Source organism: Lytechinus pictus, chromosome 4 (genome assembly GCF_037042905.1).
Source record: "Lytechinus pictus isolate F3 Inbred chromosome 4, Lp3.0, whole genome shotgun sequence".
Taxonomy (NCBI): domain Eukaryota; kingdom Metazoa; phylum Echinodermata; class Echinoidea; order Temnopleuroida; family Toxopneustidae; genus Lytechinus; species Lytechinus pictus.
In genome coordinates this window covers 22246312-22264153 of record NC_087248.1, presented here as the reverse complement: position 1 = coordinate 22264153, position 17842 = coordinate 22246312, and the positions used below count along the sequence as shown (strand labels likewise).

Genomic DNA, 17842 nt, shown 5'->3' with positions numbered 1-17842 from the left:
TCCACTGTTTCTATAACACTCCACATGGTGTACCGTAAACCAGCGATAGCTGTTGATGTTGTAAAATTGGGGTAAAGGTCTTTGGTTGAGGAAGTAGATCTATTTCACTTTTATACAGGCAAGTATCAAAACCTTTTCCATGAACAGCAAGGTATACTTTGCAAGCACAGACAATCCAGATCTTGATCTAAAAAAAAAATCTATGATGGCATTGTGGCAAGTAACCTTTCTCATGAAATTATTGTTTGCTGCAATCGCAGAGACTACATGGACATATTAACTTTCATGTCAGCATTTATAGCAAAGTCAGCACCATTAAAAAATGACTACATTCTACATAAAAACGTCAGGCATTAGTACTCCCTAATGTATGACACAACCTTGAGCTGTAATTTGAAATGAAATTAGAGTACCTTGAGTCAAGTGTGAAATTGAAACATTCCTGATTTAATTTGAACAATGCGGCTGTATTATACCCTTATCAATAAAAGTTTACTGTAATAGAATATCACATAAATCACTGATGAAATATACAGCTCTAGAAGGACTGTTACTCGAAAAAATAAATCTTCTCAGGAGTATCAAGAGGGTATAATAGCATACAAGAAGTATAACAAGTATAGGTACAATTTCGCAGATGGTTACTAACAGGGAGGAAAAAAAGGCAGTTCTTTTTTTATAACAAAGTGACCCAATGAATTCTACAAAATATACTGAAATTCATACTGTCGTGGTGTAGCGGTTCTAACTCTCACCTTTCAGAATAGAGGGTCATGTGTTCGAATCCCACCCGGCGCTAGCATCCTTTGGCAAGACATTGATCTGCATTTGCCACTCTCCACCCAGGTGTTGATTGGGTATACGGTAAGATGTCAAAGTCATTGTAATGTTTGAATTTGCCAGCGCCATTATGAGGCTGCAATGAATGCAAGGAATACTCCCCAGGGAGTGGAAATTGTGCACTTTCGTGCAGGATTGAAATAAATCCAATGACCGGGGTAATAATATGCTGAAAAGTGCTTTGAGCCGTATAAATGGGAAAATCGCTGTTTAAAAACTAGCTATTATTAATATTATTATTAATGTTAAGATTAAATTTTACTCTTAATTCTATCATTTAATTACTTTCATATCCATGTTGTAGTCCAGTGGATAAGTCTCAAGATTTTGTGCTAAAAGGGACCAAGTTCAAATCCCTGCCACCGCACGAATATCCTTTGGCAAGCCATTTATCTACATTTGCCACACCTAACCCAGGTGATGTAAATGAGAACCTGGTAGGAATTATTTCCTTGAAAGGCTTCAATGGTCAAACCAAAGTAACGATATAAAAGTCCTTTGGGGAAGCATGTGTATACAGACTTTAGATAACGTGATATGGGCTATATAAGAAAAGAACATTTGCAGATATGAGATTTTTTTTATGTACATGTAGATGAATGTAATAACAAATTGCCATACTTAATTCATGTATCCTATTTTCAAATTATCCTCTCCCCCCCCAAAAAAAAGTCTGATTGTGGCATCATTGTTTTATCATATCCCATTGACTTTGTACACAAAAGGTTGTTGAACACTGGTGCACCATGACTGTATAAAGGCCACCGCACACCTTACGACTGGTCTGCGACCCGATTTCAGAATAAAATGTAATAGAATTTGATGCTAATATTGAGACTTGGAATATCTTACTGTGTAACGTTCGAAATCATTGTACGAATACCTATGATCAAGTTTGTGACTATGCTATCATCCTTCGTAGAATAAAAGCGAATTTAATATCTAGTCGTAATGACGTCATAGCAGTCTTACGATTGGCTATGATTTGAACCTAATTTGGACTTTTCTCCAAAATAAGGGCTTGCAATCTTTCAAAATTGTTATAATATTATTATTTCAATTAATTTCAACCTCAAATAAAATGATATGTTACATTCACATCTTCAGAAAATGAGCAAAATGCGATTTGTTCCTAAATCGGGTCGCAGACCAGTCGTAAGGTGTGAGGTCGCCTTAAGGGTGGATTGAATCAAATTTCTTAAGTCATAAAGAACAAACAAGAATCACAAAACAAAACAAAACAAAATGTAAACATAAAATACAATTCTTTCAGGAGCAGGAATAAAAAGGGTTTTATGATATTTCTAATGACTTGCCATTGGTCTGTTTGGAGTTGTATTCATTGGCATGATAAACTCTGGTGGATGTTTCATAAAGCTGTTTGTGAGTTAAGAGCGACTTTAAGAGTGACTGGAGATCCTTCCTTATGCACTAAATAATCACCAATGAAAATTTGATGGCAAATATCATTTACCACAAGAAAGGACCACTAGTCGTTCATGAAGTCGCTCTTAACTTACGAACAGCTTTATGAAAAGGGCCCCCCTGGTATGGGTAACAACAGAAAATAAATTGTTTACAGAATTGAACAAAACTTACACAGAATTACAAAAACGATATTACAATAAATGATAAGTGCCAAAAAGATATTTCAAGAAAATGTATAATTACAGAGTAATGAGCAAATGAATATCAGGGCCCTGATGCCCTGTTACCATTATGGTAACTCTGCCTTCTAATGGTAACTTGCATGGAATCCTTGATTCTGATTGGCTGATAATCAGTGTTACCATGGTAGTTACCATTGGAATGCAAAATTATCATAATATTTACTTTTATGCAACAATGCCCAGAACTATAACTGAAAAATGCCTGTCTGTCTATAGCGTGGTTCCCATATGTTGTGTCTTGCCTAACCAGGAAAACCATGTGGTAATGAATGAATATAATTTCAATCAAGCCTGAATTATTTCGATTGAACTTTGTTCTAAATAAGCATTCTGGCCTATGATACACACTTTAGGATTGCTTCTTACCGTTTCCTATCGAAATGACATTTCTATCCTAAACTTGAACTTGGCTTTAAAATGAAACTGACCTGTCTGTGAATGACTGTCGGCCTCAGGTAGTAGGTAATAATGGTCATCTGCATGTAGAGGAATGGCAAAGCAAAGCTTTCTCTTAGAGGTATGGTGTAGTCAATTCTGGTTGCATTTGCCCTAAAAAGATAAAAACAAAAACAATAATAGCATGAAAATGAGGAACAACAAAATAAAGTAAAATATATAGGGTGAATTTCTTTTGAGCACTGTTACCCATGAAAATGGAAAAGTACAAGGAGCAGAATAAAGGTATTATCATTATCATCCTTATCATTTTTTATTCATTCTATATTCTCATATTTGTATTTTTATTGGAATGAATGCAAGTTGAGTCTGCATTTCTATGAGTCATACAATCACCCAAATCTTGAAGAATCTTTCAGACAAAAATACAGCAATGCATATATTATATTGATATCTTCTAAATCACATTTCCATGTTCCCAAGAAATACATATAAGTCAGATTCACCTGTACAGGTAACATTCCACTTTGCTTCAAATGCAATAACATCTTCAAAATATTAGGCTGATCTGTGGTTTTTACTCACTTGTTAGCAATGAAGAACGTACACGCAAGCAGCCCAGAGAGCCACGAGTTACTGAGAAGCCATGCCATGGCAAAGATAGTGGTAAAATAAACTCCATGGAGAGCAAATACAGACTTGATGTAGAAAAAGATGGGTAGATAATTACTCTGAAAAATAGAGAGATGAAAAAAAAAAAAAATGAAACCAAAATATTAATTAATCTATAGTTTCCAATTAATTTCTTAGCTGATGCAATTTTCAAGAAAAATAGACTTAAGAATTTGATACAACAAACTGTGTTATTAATTTTTCAAATTTGTATCTAAAATTGGAGGATTAATCAATATTAGCCATAGGATACCATCTCATAATTTCTGTAGCAAAAAGCAGATGAGACATCAATCGCAAGACTTATGATCGAATTAGCAATTGAATTGAGCATCATCATGGGCCCGTAACACAAAGGTTATCAATGATCGTAGAATATTTTTCTATGATTGATTGCATAGACTACAATGTACAATCAATCGTAGAAAATCAAGCGTACGATTAATCGCTAACCTTTGTGTTACAGGACCCTGCTGGTCCAGGGGCCCGTAACACAAAGCTTAGCAATGATCGTAGAACATTTTTCTACGATTGATTGCATAGACTATAATGTACAATCAATCGTGAAAATCAAGTGTACGATAGTTGCTAACTTTTGTGTTACGGGAACCTCAAGACATTTTTTTCCATCCAATATCCCATAGTACAGGACTTACTAATTTTGTACAGGAACATAAGAATAATATTAACAGTGGATTCAGTGAATACAAGTAGTAAATAAACATGTATACAATTGTTAAAGGCTACTAAAAGTGCCAGTAAAGCCATAAAGTAAAGAGAGATTCTGCAGGGAAGATCTGTATTAATCTCTGTTTATAATTTTCATAATTATTCCCTTCATTCTTTGACTTCTTTGATTTTTATCAACATTTAAAAAAGTGATTAAAAAATAGCCGCATCCCACCAGATTTTCTACATACTCTTGATAATCAAGAAAAAACTTTTACATTGTGTTTTTACTCCTTTTTTAATACCAACAGCAGTATTAAATTGAAAAGGTTGACATTTAATGGAATTTGAAAAAAGTTTACCTACATGTAAATACTAGTTATTAAAACGCATCATTTATTCAATGGACTCACCTGAATGAATGGTAATATTCTGTATATGAATGCAAGAAAGATCTCTTGATAAATATTGAATCTCTGTATAACATTGATGGTCCTCCAATTCTCTGTTGTATTATCATTTGTGAGTTCATAAAAACCTGAAAAAGAGACAAGAAATGATGAAAATTGTCAAAATTCCAACATCATATCATATATATAATAATGTAGAGGTAAAAACATAAAGTCACACTCAACAAAAACTCTAGGTACATTGATGGTCCTCCAATTCTCTGTTGTATTATCATTTGTGAGTTCATAAAAACCTGAAAAAGACACAAGAAATGATGAAAATTGTCAAAATTCCAACATCATATCATATATATAATAATGTAGAGGTAAAAACATAAAGTCACACTCAACAAAAACTCTAGGTACATTGATGGTCCTCCAATTCTCTGTTGTATTATCATTTGTGAGTTCATAAAAACCTGAAAAAGAGACAAGAAGTGATGAAAATTGTCAAAATTCCAACATCATATCATATATATAATAATGTAGAGGTAAAAACATAAAGTCACACTCAACAAAAACTCTAGGTACATTGATGGTCCTCCAATTCTCTGTTGTATTATCATTTGTGAGTTCATAAAAACCTGAAAAAGAGACAAGAAGTGATGAAAATTGTCAAAATTCCAACATCATATCATATATATAATAATGTAGAGGTAAAAACATAAAGTCACACTCAACAAAAACTCTAGGTACATTGATGGTCCTCCAATTCTCTGTTGTATTATCATTTGTGAGTTCATAAAAACCTGAAAAAGAGACAAGAAGTGATGAAAATTGTCAAAATTCCAACATCATATCATATATATAATAATGTAGAGGTAAAAACATAAAGTCACACTCAACAAAAACTCTAGGTACATTGATGGTCCTCCAATTCTCTGTTGTATTATCATTTGTGAGTTCATAAAAACCTGAAAAAGAGACAAGAAATGATGAAAATTGTCAAAATTCCAACATCATATCACATATATAATAATGTAGAGGTAAAAACATAAAGTCACACTCAACAAAAACTCTAGGTACATTGATGGTCCTCCAATTCTCTGTTGTATTATCATTTGTGAGTTCATAAAAACCTGAAAAAGAGACAAGAAGTGATGAAAATTGTCAAAATTCCAACATAATATCATATATATAATAATGTAGAGGTAAAAACATAAAGTCACACTCAACAAAAACTCTAGGTACATTGATGGTCCTCCAATTCTCTGTTGTATTATCATTTGTGAGTTCATAAAAACCTGAAAAAGAGACAAGAAATGATGAAAATTGTCAAAATTCCAACATCATATCACATATATAATAATGTAGAGGTAAAAACATAAAGTCACACTCAACAAAAACTCTAGGTACATTGATGGTCCTCCAATTCTCTGTTGTATTATCATTTGTGAGTTCATAAAAACCTGAAAAAGAGACAAGAAGTGATGAAAATTGTCAAAATTCCAACATAATATCATATATATAATAATGTAGAGGTAAAAACATAAAGTCACACTCAACAAAAACTCTAGGTACATTGATGGTCCTCCAATTCTCTGTTGTATTATCATTTGTGAGTTCATAAAAACCTGAAAAAGAGAGACAAGAAGTGATGAAAATTGTCAAAATTCCAACATCATATCACATATATAATAATGTAGAGGTAAAAACATAAAGTCACACTCAACAAAAACTCTAGGTACATTGATGGTCCTCCAATTCTCTGTTGTATTCTCATTTGTGAGTTCATAAAAACCTGAAAAAGAGACAAGAAATGATGAAAATTGTCAAAATTCCAACATCATATCATATATATAATAATGTAGAGGTAAAAACATAAAGTCACACTCAACAAAAACTCTAGGTAGTTGTAACCACCCCCCTCCCAAAAAAAAACCACTCACACTCAACAAAAACTATACTATAGGCAGTTGTAACCACCCCTCCCCCCCAAAAAAAAAAATGGCCACAAATAGACAAATATTTAGAGGGATTAGAGAAAAGCACTTCGAATTGAATAATACATATACCTTTGCCGGAGGATGGGGGGGGGGGCGTAATGGCAGCTCATAGCGATAGCTCCACTTTTGCTGATGAAAATTGGGATTTCACTATTCAAAACTTTTTTTCTCAAGAATGTCTGTTTGGGCTAAAATCTTCAGGTTGAGCATACCTGGGCTGATGGAGAATCCACCATATATCCCATCTCAGGGTCATCTTACACAGAGCTTAATGATCAATTGCAAACTTGATATAGCCTACAAACGATTGTACATTGTAGTCAATGCATCAACCGTAAAAACTTGTTTTATGATCAATGCTAAAGAGCATTGTGTTCCAGGGTTCAGCTCTGCAGCCATGACCTTTGGAAGAGACCCATATTTAATTCCTCGCCCGTCAAGTGCAAATCAGATCTTCATATTTCTTTTTATTGACGATGACAACCGATTTCACACATGTGGAAAGAGTTCTCCGGTTTCATCCATATTGTTCCTATAAGGGACACAAGATTCCAACCTTGTGAATAATCTTAGAAACTTTTTTTTCATGATGGTTCATGTTGGCTGAGAATCCAATGCCAAGAAGTTAAAGGGGAATGAAACCTTTGGAACAAATAGGCTTGTGTCGAAACAGAAAAATCAAAGAATAAGAACAAAGAAAGTTTGAGAAAAATCGGACAAATAATGAGAAAGTTGTGAGCATTTGAATATTGCAATCACTAATGCTATGGAGATCCTCCCATTGGCAATGCGACAAGGATGTGTGATGTCACATGTGAACAACTTTCCCTTTGATGGACTATAAAATACCCCCAAAATGTCTCTTTTTGCTTTTTCTTATGGTGATACAAACTCTTTATCCATAATGTATTCTTTAAAGGACAAGTCCACCCCTAGTATCCCGTAATTAGTAACCAACTGGAATAAAATTATTGGAAATGGTTTTTTGACTGATTTGAGTAGGTATGGGTGTCAACATTTACCAAAAAAAAGTTAGGAGGAATACGGGTTGGGGAAAGTGCTTTTTTTCAAGGTCAAAGGTCAATGACCTTTTTAAATATACTGTATCATGGTATCTCCCAGATAAAATATTACAGGTTGGTGATAATGGTGTCAAAATGCACAGATTCTTACAAGAAGATCAAATAAAATAAAATCAAGTACCTACAATGCTCATTCGCCCATGAAATTCAAGGTCAAAGCCTTTCAAAGTTCAATGACCTTTTTTACATTATAATACCATATACGGTATAATGGTATCTCTGAGATGAAAAGGTGCAGGTTGATGATCTTGGTGTCAAAATGCAGAGGTTCTTACTGAAAGATCAAATATAATCAAATCAAGTACCTACAATGCTCATTCATCAATGAAATTCAAGGTCAAAGCCTTTCAAAGCTCAATGACCCTTTTTTTACATTGTATACCATATACGGTATAATGGTATCTCTGAGATGAAAAGGTGCAGGTTGGTGATCTTGGTGTCAAAATGCAGAGGTTCTTACAGGAAGATCAAATAAAATAGAATTAAGTACCCAGAATGCACATTAAACAATAAAATTCAATGTCAAAGCCTTTCAAAGGTCAATGACCTCTTTTTACATTATGTATCGTACTGTATAATAGTATCTCTGAGATGAAATGGCACAGGTTGGTGATCGTTGTATCAAAATGCCCAGATTCTTACAGGAAGGTCAAATAAGATAAAGTTAATCACCTAGAATGCATATTAATCCATAAAGTTCAAGGTCAAAGGTCAATAACCTTTTTACATAGGCTATATATCATATAAAGGTATCTCTAAGATAAAACGCTGCATGTTGGTGATTTTGATGTCAAAAAGCAATTTTTGCAAGAAGATAAAAAAGACTCAAAATAATCATACAGAATAATCCAATATCCAAAGTCTAAGGTCAAAAGTTTATAGATATTTATATATCCATGCATGATTCCCCCCCCAAAAAAGAAATTAATCCATTATATTAACATTTTATTTGTAAATAATAGAAAGAAAGATAATTATTTGTAATGAAAACATGGAAGTCTAATAAATAATTTCATTCTGAATTAAGGATAAAAAATGGCCATGGAAAATATATTATAGGAGTTAAAGGTCAATCAACTATGTTAATAACGTCATGGAATTTAAGTAAATAGGTCGATATAACGTGATTGTGGCATGTAGGTATAGTGATTCTGATGGAAAAAAGACTGACCCGCGTGGAAAAAGAACACAAATTTAATAGTTGAATCCTTGACCAATTATGATGTCAAAATACAAGTCCGAGGTAAAATTGGATCAAATAACACTTTTTCTTATAATATACTGTAATGGATTGACAAAAGTGTAAAAAAATCATGTGTGATATAATTTGAAATGGTGACAATGGTGAAGTTACCTAAAGTAGTAGCATTTAGATATGCATTTTATCAATCTAAATCAAGGTACTAATTTCTCTGTAGCAATAGGTCACTAACCTCAAATGCTACAATCAATACTATAAAACTATAACTTAATCTGTAAATGGAAAGGATAGGCCTAACTTTTAGGGCAAGCATCATCCGATAACATTTTCATATAGCCAGGGACAATGACGAAGAATTAAAATAAGGCAATCATTAGAGCTGCAGCTAATTTGTCATAGATGAAGTTAAGTGTCTCAACTTCAGCAAAGAGTAATTGAACTCTTGAAAACCTTCTGACATTTTCAAGACTTTTATCTGGCCCATTCAATGAAAGCCTTACGTTCTGTCAAGGGATATCAGACCAGGATCTATATTATGACTGATATGTTGCACAGCTTGATTGTCAAGAACTGGAAGTGGTGCTGTAGGACTTTTGTTAGGTCGATGGATGTGTACTTGTAAGCTATTATCTCCTTTTGAATTTCATTGTTATATGCCTAATTTGTGCATGATAGCAATCAGTTGTTCTGGACCAAAAACATGATCCTTGCACAAACTGATACCTAGTAGAAATAGCATCATGGGTGACGTACGGCAGAGAGTAGATATGAAGTTTTCTCCTGCAACATTAGCATCACAAGAGATTCTGGCAGTTCGCAATGAACTGATGAAAGGTAATGAATAATAATACGGGAATTCACCTTTGTTGAAGTTGATATATATGTAATTTACTACATGTATGACAGAAGCTGCAGCTCTAATGATGGCCTTCATTTCATCATCATCATCATCCCTCTGCTGTTTGGAAATGCTCTCAGATGATGCTAGCTGTGACATGAGAGTTAGACCTATCCTATCCATTTTCAAAAGATAAAGCTAATAGTTTATAGTATTTATTATAGCATTGAGGTGAGTGGCCTATCGCTGGAGAGAAAAGACATGACAACCTTGATTTAGATATAATGATGCATTAATTATGCTGCTACTTAAAATAAAAATCATTTCAAATTATATACTTGATTTTATTTATTTTTTCAGTGCTTTTGGCAATGCATTGCAGTATATGAAAAAGTGTTATTTGGTTATCAACATTTTGGAAAGGGCTCATTGACATCTGACCCCTAAATACATTCTCCATGGCCTTCATTATTTCAGACCGAAATGATGAAACCTCCATGTTTTCATTACAAATTAGCCATGGTTATTTACGTTATTCAGAAATAAAATATGAACACAAATTTTTTTGTGTTATTTTTATGTCATATAGATTATATATTTCCTCTGATGTAGGATTTTAAGGGTGAAAGTTTATTCTTTATACTTATTTTAGTGTTGTTTAATTGTCTTGTACAAGTCTTTGCATTTTGGCACCAAGATCACCAACCTGCGGTGTTTTATCTCAGAGATACAATTATTATTATCTAATGTTAAAAAGGACATTGACCTTTGTCCTTGAATTTTATGGGTGAATGTGCATTCTCGATGCTTAATTTTATTTGATCTTCTTGTAAGAATCTGTACATTTTGACACCATGATCACCATCACGTACCTTATCATCTCAGAGATACCATTATACGGTATGGTATATGATGTAAAAAGGTAATTAACCTTTTGAAAGGCTTTGACCTTGAATTTTATAGGTAAATGTGCATTCTAGGTAATTAATATTATTCTATTTGATATTCTGGTAGGAATCTGTGCATTTTGACACCATGATCACCAACCTGTGCTTTTTCAGCTCAGAGATACCATTATACAGTATGGTATATAATGTAAATAGGTCATTGACCTTTGAAAAGCTTTGACCTTGATTTTTATTAGTAAATGTGCATTCTAGGTAATTAATTTTATTCTATTTGATATTCTGGTAAGAATCTGTGCATTTTGACACCATGATCACCAACCTGTGCTTTTTCAGCTCAGAGATACCATTATACAGTATGGTATATAATGTAAATAGGTCATTGACCTTTGAAAAGCTTTGACCTTGAATTTTATTGGTGAATGTGCATTCTAGGTACTTAAGTTTATTTTATTTGATCTTCTTGTAAGAATCTGTACATTTTGACACCATGATCACCATCACGTACCTTATCATCTCAGAGATACCATTATACGGTATGGTATATAATGTAAAAAGGTAATTGACCTTTTGAAAGGCTTTGACCTTGAATTTTATAGGTAAATGTGCATTCTAGGTAATTAATTTTATTCTATTTGATATTCTGGTAAGAATTTGTGCATTTTGAAACCATTATCACCAACCTGTGCCTTTCCATCTCAGAGATACCATTATACAGTATATACAAAAAGGTCATTGACCTTTGACCTTGAAAAAAAGCACTTTCCCCAACCCGTATTCCTCCTAACTTTTTTTTGGTAAATGTTGACACCCATACCTACTCAAATCAGTCAAAAAACCATTTCCAATAATTTTATTCCAGATTGGCTCTTTTGTGGTCTAATTTAGGGATACTACCCAACAAAAAGTTGATTTGAATAAAAAGAGAAAAATCCAACAAGCATAACACTGAAAATTTCATCAAAATCGGATGTAAAATAAGCAAGTTATGACATTTTAAAATTTCGCTTAATTTCACAAAACAGTTATATGCACATCCTGGCTGGTATGCAAATGAGGAGACTATGACGTCATCCACTCACTATTTCTTTTGTATTTTATTATATGAAATATGAAATATTCAAATTTTCTCCTCATTGTCAAGTGATACAACAATTAATTCCTCCCTGAACATGTGGAATTAGCATTGTTTAATACTATATGGTTCAGTCAAGTTGGTCCTTATTGTCAAATCTATAAAAAATGAAATATTGTATAATTCAAACAATAAAAAAAACAAAAGAAATAGTGAGGGATGGACATCATCGACTGACTCACCTAGTTGTGCATATCACTGTTTTGTGAAAAATAAGCGAAACTTTAAAATGTCATAACTTTCTTATTTTACATCCGATTTTGATGAAATTTTCAGCACAATGCTAGTGTGATTTTTCTCTATTTATTTAAGTCAGCATTTTCCTGGGGTGGACTTGACCTTTAAAAATCTATATTACATGCCCCCTATAGAAAGAAAGCATGATCTACGAATAGATGTGATAAAAAAGGCAGTTTAAGTGAAACATATACTAAAGTAATGGGGAGAGTTGTTCACAAGTGACATCACACATCTTTGTCGCATTGCCAATGTGAGGATCTCCATAGCATTAGTGATCGCAATATTCAAATGCTCATAACTTTCTCATTATTTGTCCGATTTTTCTCAAACTTTTGTTGATCTGTTTCTTTGACTTTTCTTTTTTTAACACAATCTATCTTGTTCCAAAGGTTTCATTCTCCTTTAAAGCTGCTCTCCATCATATGGTTGTTCGATATTGTCAAATATAGTTTTTTTTTGTAATTAATCTTAAAATAAAGATTTCCATTAATATCCACTACATTTACTTGTACGTCACCTCTTGTCGACCCATTATTCATAATTCATTCTAGTTTGTAAACTTTTGGGGCAGTAAGAGGAATTACAACATACCCTGACACATAATAATATCCAATTCAAGATCAAATGAAATCTAATCGATAACTTCACTGTGCTTTAAAAACAAAAAGTTGAGTTGAATCTATTGAAAATTAATGTACTTTCCACATTTATTGCATCACAAATATTATTTCTGATGAAAATTTGTTCATGAAAACAAGGCAGTATATTTTCATCATGTTCCACTTACTCAGAGAGCATACAGCACAATTATTTAGAGGGGAAATGCAAATAAGAGCAAATGCGGAGATGACAAATTTATTCTACATCTATTAATATTAATTCTTAATTGTCGGATGGGTGTGACAGTTCCATGCGATTATGGAGGATGTGTGAGAGCTGTGTCAGCATTCAATGTAGATTAAAGCACACAAAACAATAAAAGAGAACACCATAAAACCAGCTACACATTAAAGGTCAAGTCCACCCCAGGAAAATGCTGACTTTAATAAAAAGAGAAAAATCAAACTAGCATAGTGCTGAAAATTTCATCAAAATCGTATGTAAAAAAAGAAAGTTATGACATTTTAAAGTTTCATTTATTTTTCACAAAACAGTGATATACACAACTAGGTGAGTCAGTCGATGATGTACATCACTCACTATTTCTTTTGTTTTTATTTGTTTGAATTATACAATATTTCATTTTTTATAGATTTGACATTAAAGACCAACTTGACTGAACCATATAGTATTAAACAATGCTAATTCCACATGTTCAGGGAGGAATTAATCGTTGTATCACTTGACAATGAGGAGAAAATTAGAATATATCATATTTCATATAATAAAATACAAAAGAAATAGTGAGTGGATGACGTCATAATCTCCTCATTTGCATACCAGCCAGGATGTGCATATAACTGTTTTGTGAAATTAAGCGAAAATATAAAATGTCATAACTTTTTTAAATATTTTACATCCGATTTTGATGAAATTTTCAGTGTTATGCTTGTTGGATTTTTCTCTTTTTATTCAAGTCAACTATTTGTTGGGGTGGACTTGTCCTTTAAAAATGCTTTTAGAATTTAAGCTTGTTTTTTAAGACTGTCACTCTAACAACTACCGTAATGTTTTATGTTTTTAACGATTTGTTTAAACAATTGTTTAAAAGTATAGACAACTTGTTGTTAGAGTGATGGGCATAAAACAACATGCTATTTTTTTTATTGTGTAATCAGGCAATAATAAAAGAAAATCTAAACCCACAGGAATAATGACTTTTCAAATGTGTCTACTCGTATAATGCCATTATTTCACTGTGCAAAGTTTCGTTACTACTCCAACCGAAACAAAAAGATCATTGTTTTATAGTTCCGCCTCTTCGGCTTTACAATCAATAGACACATTCCAATCACGTGGGTGAAAGACGTTGCTGAGTGAACAATCCACTCTAGAGGATTCACTAGATACCTTGTTTTATACTCTACAAGGAATACACGTCACTCTCCAGTAAGAACTCACCAAGATGAAAGAGATCCCAGCATTCCTTGCATGTAAAACCCTTCTACTGCAATATACTTGTACTACGAGTACGACACCATTCTCATTATACTTTCTAAAACTAGTCTACTGAATGCCTGTTCAGGAAACCAGTTTGGAAGATTGCTTTGCTAGCGTTCTCATTTGATCACCAGAAGTTGGTTTTCAAATCCCACTTCAACTAAAGCGGTCTTGTTGCTAGGGGAACACTTTCAGTGGGGTGGCATGTTTCTCGTGAAATTTAAAACTGCACCATAGACATCCTTAACACAGTGCATGGAGTAGCGCGCTCAAAATGTGCGAAGATCACTTCCTGAAGAATGGTTGTGTCCTCACTTCCGCTAAAACCAGTTTAAGGATGGCAAATCGATTTTGAAAACTACATCGCGAGGTGGTTTTCCAAACCGGTTTGGACGATCGCTTCCAAGACCGCTTCAACGTTTCTCATTATATGTTAAACTAGTTTCCACAATAACTAGCTTCCAGTAAACGAGTTTTAAGATGTAAGGAATATGGGGTCTACATATTTCTCATCATTGTCTTTTAATATATCAATAAGAGAAGTATTTTTATTGCGCCTACTAGAGACAAACTTTAAAAAAAAGAATTGGAGCTCTTGAAAAGTGTTATGTTCTGTACACAATGAATGACTGCCTTTTCTCCCCTTCAGGTATGTCTTCCTAGCACATCATGATGGTTCATGAATGTTGAATAGAATTGATATTGGACCACTTCGCACTTCATGCTGATTGCACCTGTTCATGCTCACACTAACTGTGTGGGACGCACTCGTGGGTGGGCTACACAATACACCAGGGTAAACAAATCGTTATTTTCAGTCTATATACGAAAAACATTCTACTGGATCGAATTCAAGTACGAACTGCTCGAAAATCAATAAAATACAAGCATGAATTATTAGATTTGGTGTACATTGTCTCTATTTTACTAATTTAGTCTGGCTCAATCTTCACATCAAATCTAAAGTTTGGCCTAACAAACATCTAGCACATAAACCAATTATATTTTTAGGCCATTGTACATGTACTTTTGACATTCCTCACAAGTAAAAAAAAAAAAAAACTCTCAAAATAGACGAATTTCTAAGAAAGTACAGTTACACAGAAATTTTCATGAAAATTGTCTTACAGCTGACCACTGACTTTCCCCATATTGCAGTATTACATGTATGCAACAATATCTTTCATAAATAATAAGCCACCTGTTCCCCCCCAAAATGAAAAATAATATAAAGGTACAAGAAGATACGATAAAAAAATTACACATTGTCGTTTTAATGGAGAACAGAAAAGGAAAAAGGTTTTGTGGAAGAAAAGGATTTTTTTTCTTTTCTAAAAAATAGACCAAAGAAGTGATTCTGTCATCCTTGTGCGCATAACCATGAAACACTGATGAAAAGATTGCGTAGGCTACATTCTTTATCCGTTCAGGATAACTGCTCTTTACTGTCCTAATTTGCCACCTGACCTCCCATGGCCTTATCGTCTTAAGGTTATCCTTTTAAAATGATTCAAAGGAATTTAAAAAATCATGATAAATGTACACTATATAGAATTGTAATGAATAGAGAATCAAACAAGTTAAAAATTTGGATTTTATTCAGATACGCCTGTAAAAAATGAGAATCAAATACAGGCTGTCCAAACACCGATATTTATGTCTGTGTACACAATAATTCTACAAATCATTTTTATCTTAAAGAAAACCACTCAATCAAACCTTAAACCAATCAATTGAAACTAATAAAATACCTGTAATTACATGAATATACATGTAGAACAAAGTTATGATAAGACTCTGGAAGGTCTAACCTGAAAATGCGTTCAACTTGTGCAGATTTATAATCTTTAAAATTCTTTTTGTCCCTTGAACACCTATAGAGTAGATTTGGTGCTTTATCAACCACATTTTTATTATTTCATCCCATTTAATTGATTGGTTTCGGCTTTTATATTGAACAGGGCAACCCCATCAGTAACTAGTGTGTTTATATGAGGGGACCTTATGTTTTATTTTTGTAGAAATCTGTTGGAAACATGAATGCATGTCTAATGCCCTTTTTTCAGTTGATACAATATCATAACTAATAATCTATGCTTGTTATCTTTTTATCTGTATTAAGAAATATTTGAGAGTTGAGGAGGGGGGGGGGGTACACCATTCCTCCCTAATGGCCACCCACAAGTAAGTGCATATGAATGCAATGAGTAAAGTGGTATGGCTCTGAGCATACTGTCAGGCATGCTCTTGAGGGATTTCATTTCTTTCCCTGATATGCTTTCATCCTATGATTCCCACCAGTTGTGAAAATGTATACTCATAATTTCTGCTTCGATTTCAATCAAAACAATCTGAGGTATTCTGGGACTGCTCCATCACAATTCATACCTGGGCCCTCTGTCATAAAGCTGTTTGAAAGTTAAGAACAACTTTATGAATGACTGGTGATCCTTTCTTAGTCTGCTGTGCAAACCCTTCACTCGAGTAAAGGGTCTGAATTGCAGCTTACTCATACCTTGTGTACTGTGCTAGTCTTTGCGTGGAGACACACTTGTTGATCAAAGTTTCAATCAGGGTCTATGCCTGCAGACTAATCCTTTCTTGCGGTTTTAATAATGTACCCAAATTTTCATTGGGTGTTGTTAATTCAACTCTCTAAAAAAAGGGTCACCAGTTGTCCGTAAAGTTCTTTGCAACTTACAAACAACTTTAAGAAACACCCACCAGGTTAAAAGATGCTTTCAGACCTACTAAAACAGAGATACTTGGTATTTTTTGCCATGTGAGAAAGCAAAGAAGTGTAATATTCCACAAAGTAAGGGTACTTGGAAAAAAAAAACTTCAGCAGGGATTTTTTCCAAGGTATCAGGTATTCTCGCAGTGAGAAAGGCAAGCAAATTACGAGATGAGCACTTTGGGTGTACATGTGAGCACTATAGGGGGAAGGGGTTACCAGCTTTGAGAAATAGCAATTTTGAAAGTTACACCTTATCTGCTACCATTAAAGACCATAGGCCTACTTGTGTATGCTCATAACTTCAAGAACTCACACTGAAAATTTTTCGTTGAAATGGTTGGGTGTGAATGCATAAAGTAATGGTAACATATCGGCCAGGGCGAACATACAGGCATTTTTAATCTTGAGCCCTAGCAACTGACCGGCCGATGAAAGCAATGTACTAGCAACCCGTACAGAAGCGCGGCGTTTTGGCATGCCAACAATGTATAATACACAAACATCGCATTCATACTTCATGCTGAACAGGCGCGTAGCCAGGGGGGGGCGGTGGGGGCAGTCGCCCCCCCCAAAACGCCCCCCCCAAAAAAAAAAAAAAAAAGGGAAAAAAGAGAGGAGAAAAGGAAAAGCGAAGGGAGGAAAGGGAAGAAAGGTATAGCTTTGTGGGTTTTTCTTTTTATTCTTTATTTTTTTCTCAAAAAAGAAACTCCGCGACTCTTGCTCTAAATTTATATATATGAATTTTGCTTCCGCGCTGCGCGCGGTTATTTGACAATGTTGCAGTTCTCCTTTGTTTCACTAACCCTGTTTTTTCACCTCAGCTATATGTGTTTCTTGCCAGTTAAAGTTCAAATGTATACATTAGGGCATGGAATTAGAGTAAGATTAGGCCGAAGTATATGAATTTATCTTTTTTTTAATTGATCGCGCAACTTCTGGTCGGGTTGGCTCCGGGCGGGTAA

At 33.9% G+C, this 17842-nt stretch overlaps 1 protein-coding gene across 1 annotated transcript in view; it reads right to left on the bottom strand.

Annotated features, from left to right (window-relative positions):
• LOC129259336 (probable C-mannosyltransferase DPY19L3) overlaps positions 1–6887 on the bottom strand; it is a 34102-nt gene extending 27215 nt beyond the window's left edge. Inside the window, exons 1-5 of the mRNA XM_064097989.1 lie at positions 6855–6887; positions 6365–6437; positions 4661–4785; positions 3492–3637; positions 2939–3059 (exon numbers count right to left, since the gene is read on the bottom strand). Of these exons, the coding sequence (XP_063954059.1) occupies positions 2939–3059; positions 3492–3637; positions 4661–4785; positions 6365–6437; positions 6855–6887 (498 nt within the window). The remainder of the gene's footprint in view (positions 1–2938; positions 3060–3491; positions 3638–4660; positions 4786–6364; positions 6438–6854) is intronic.
• Between the last annotated feature and the right edge of the window lie 10955 nt (positions 6888–17842).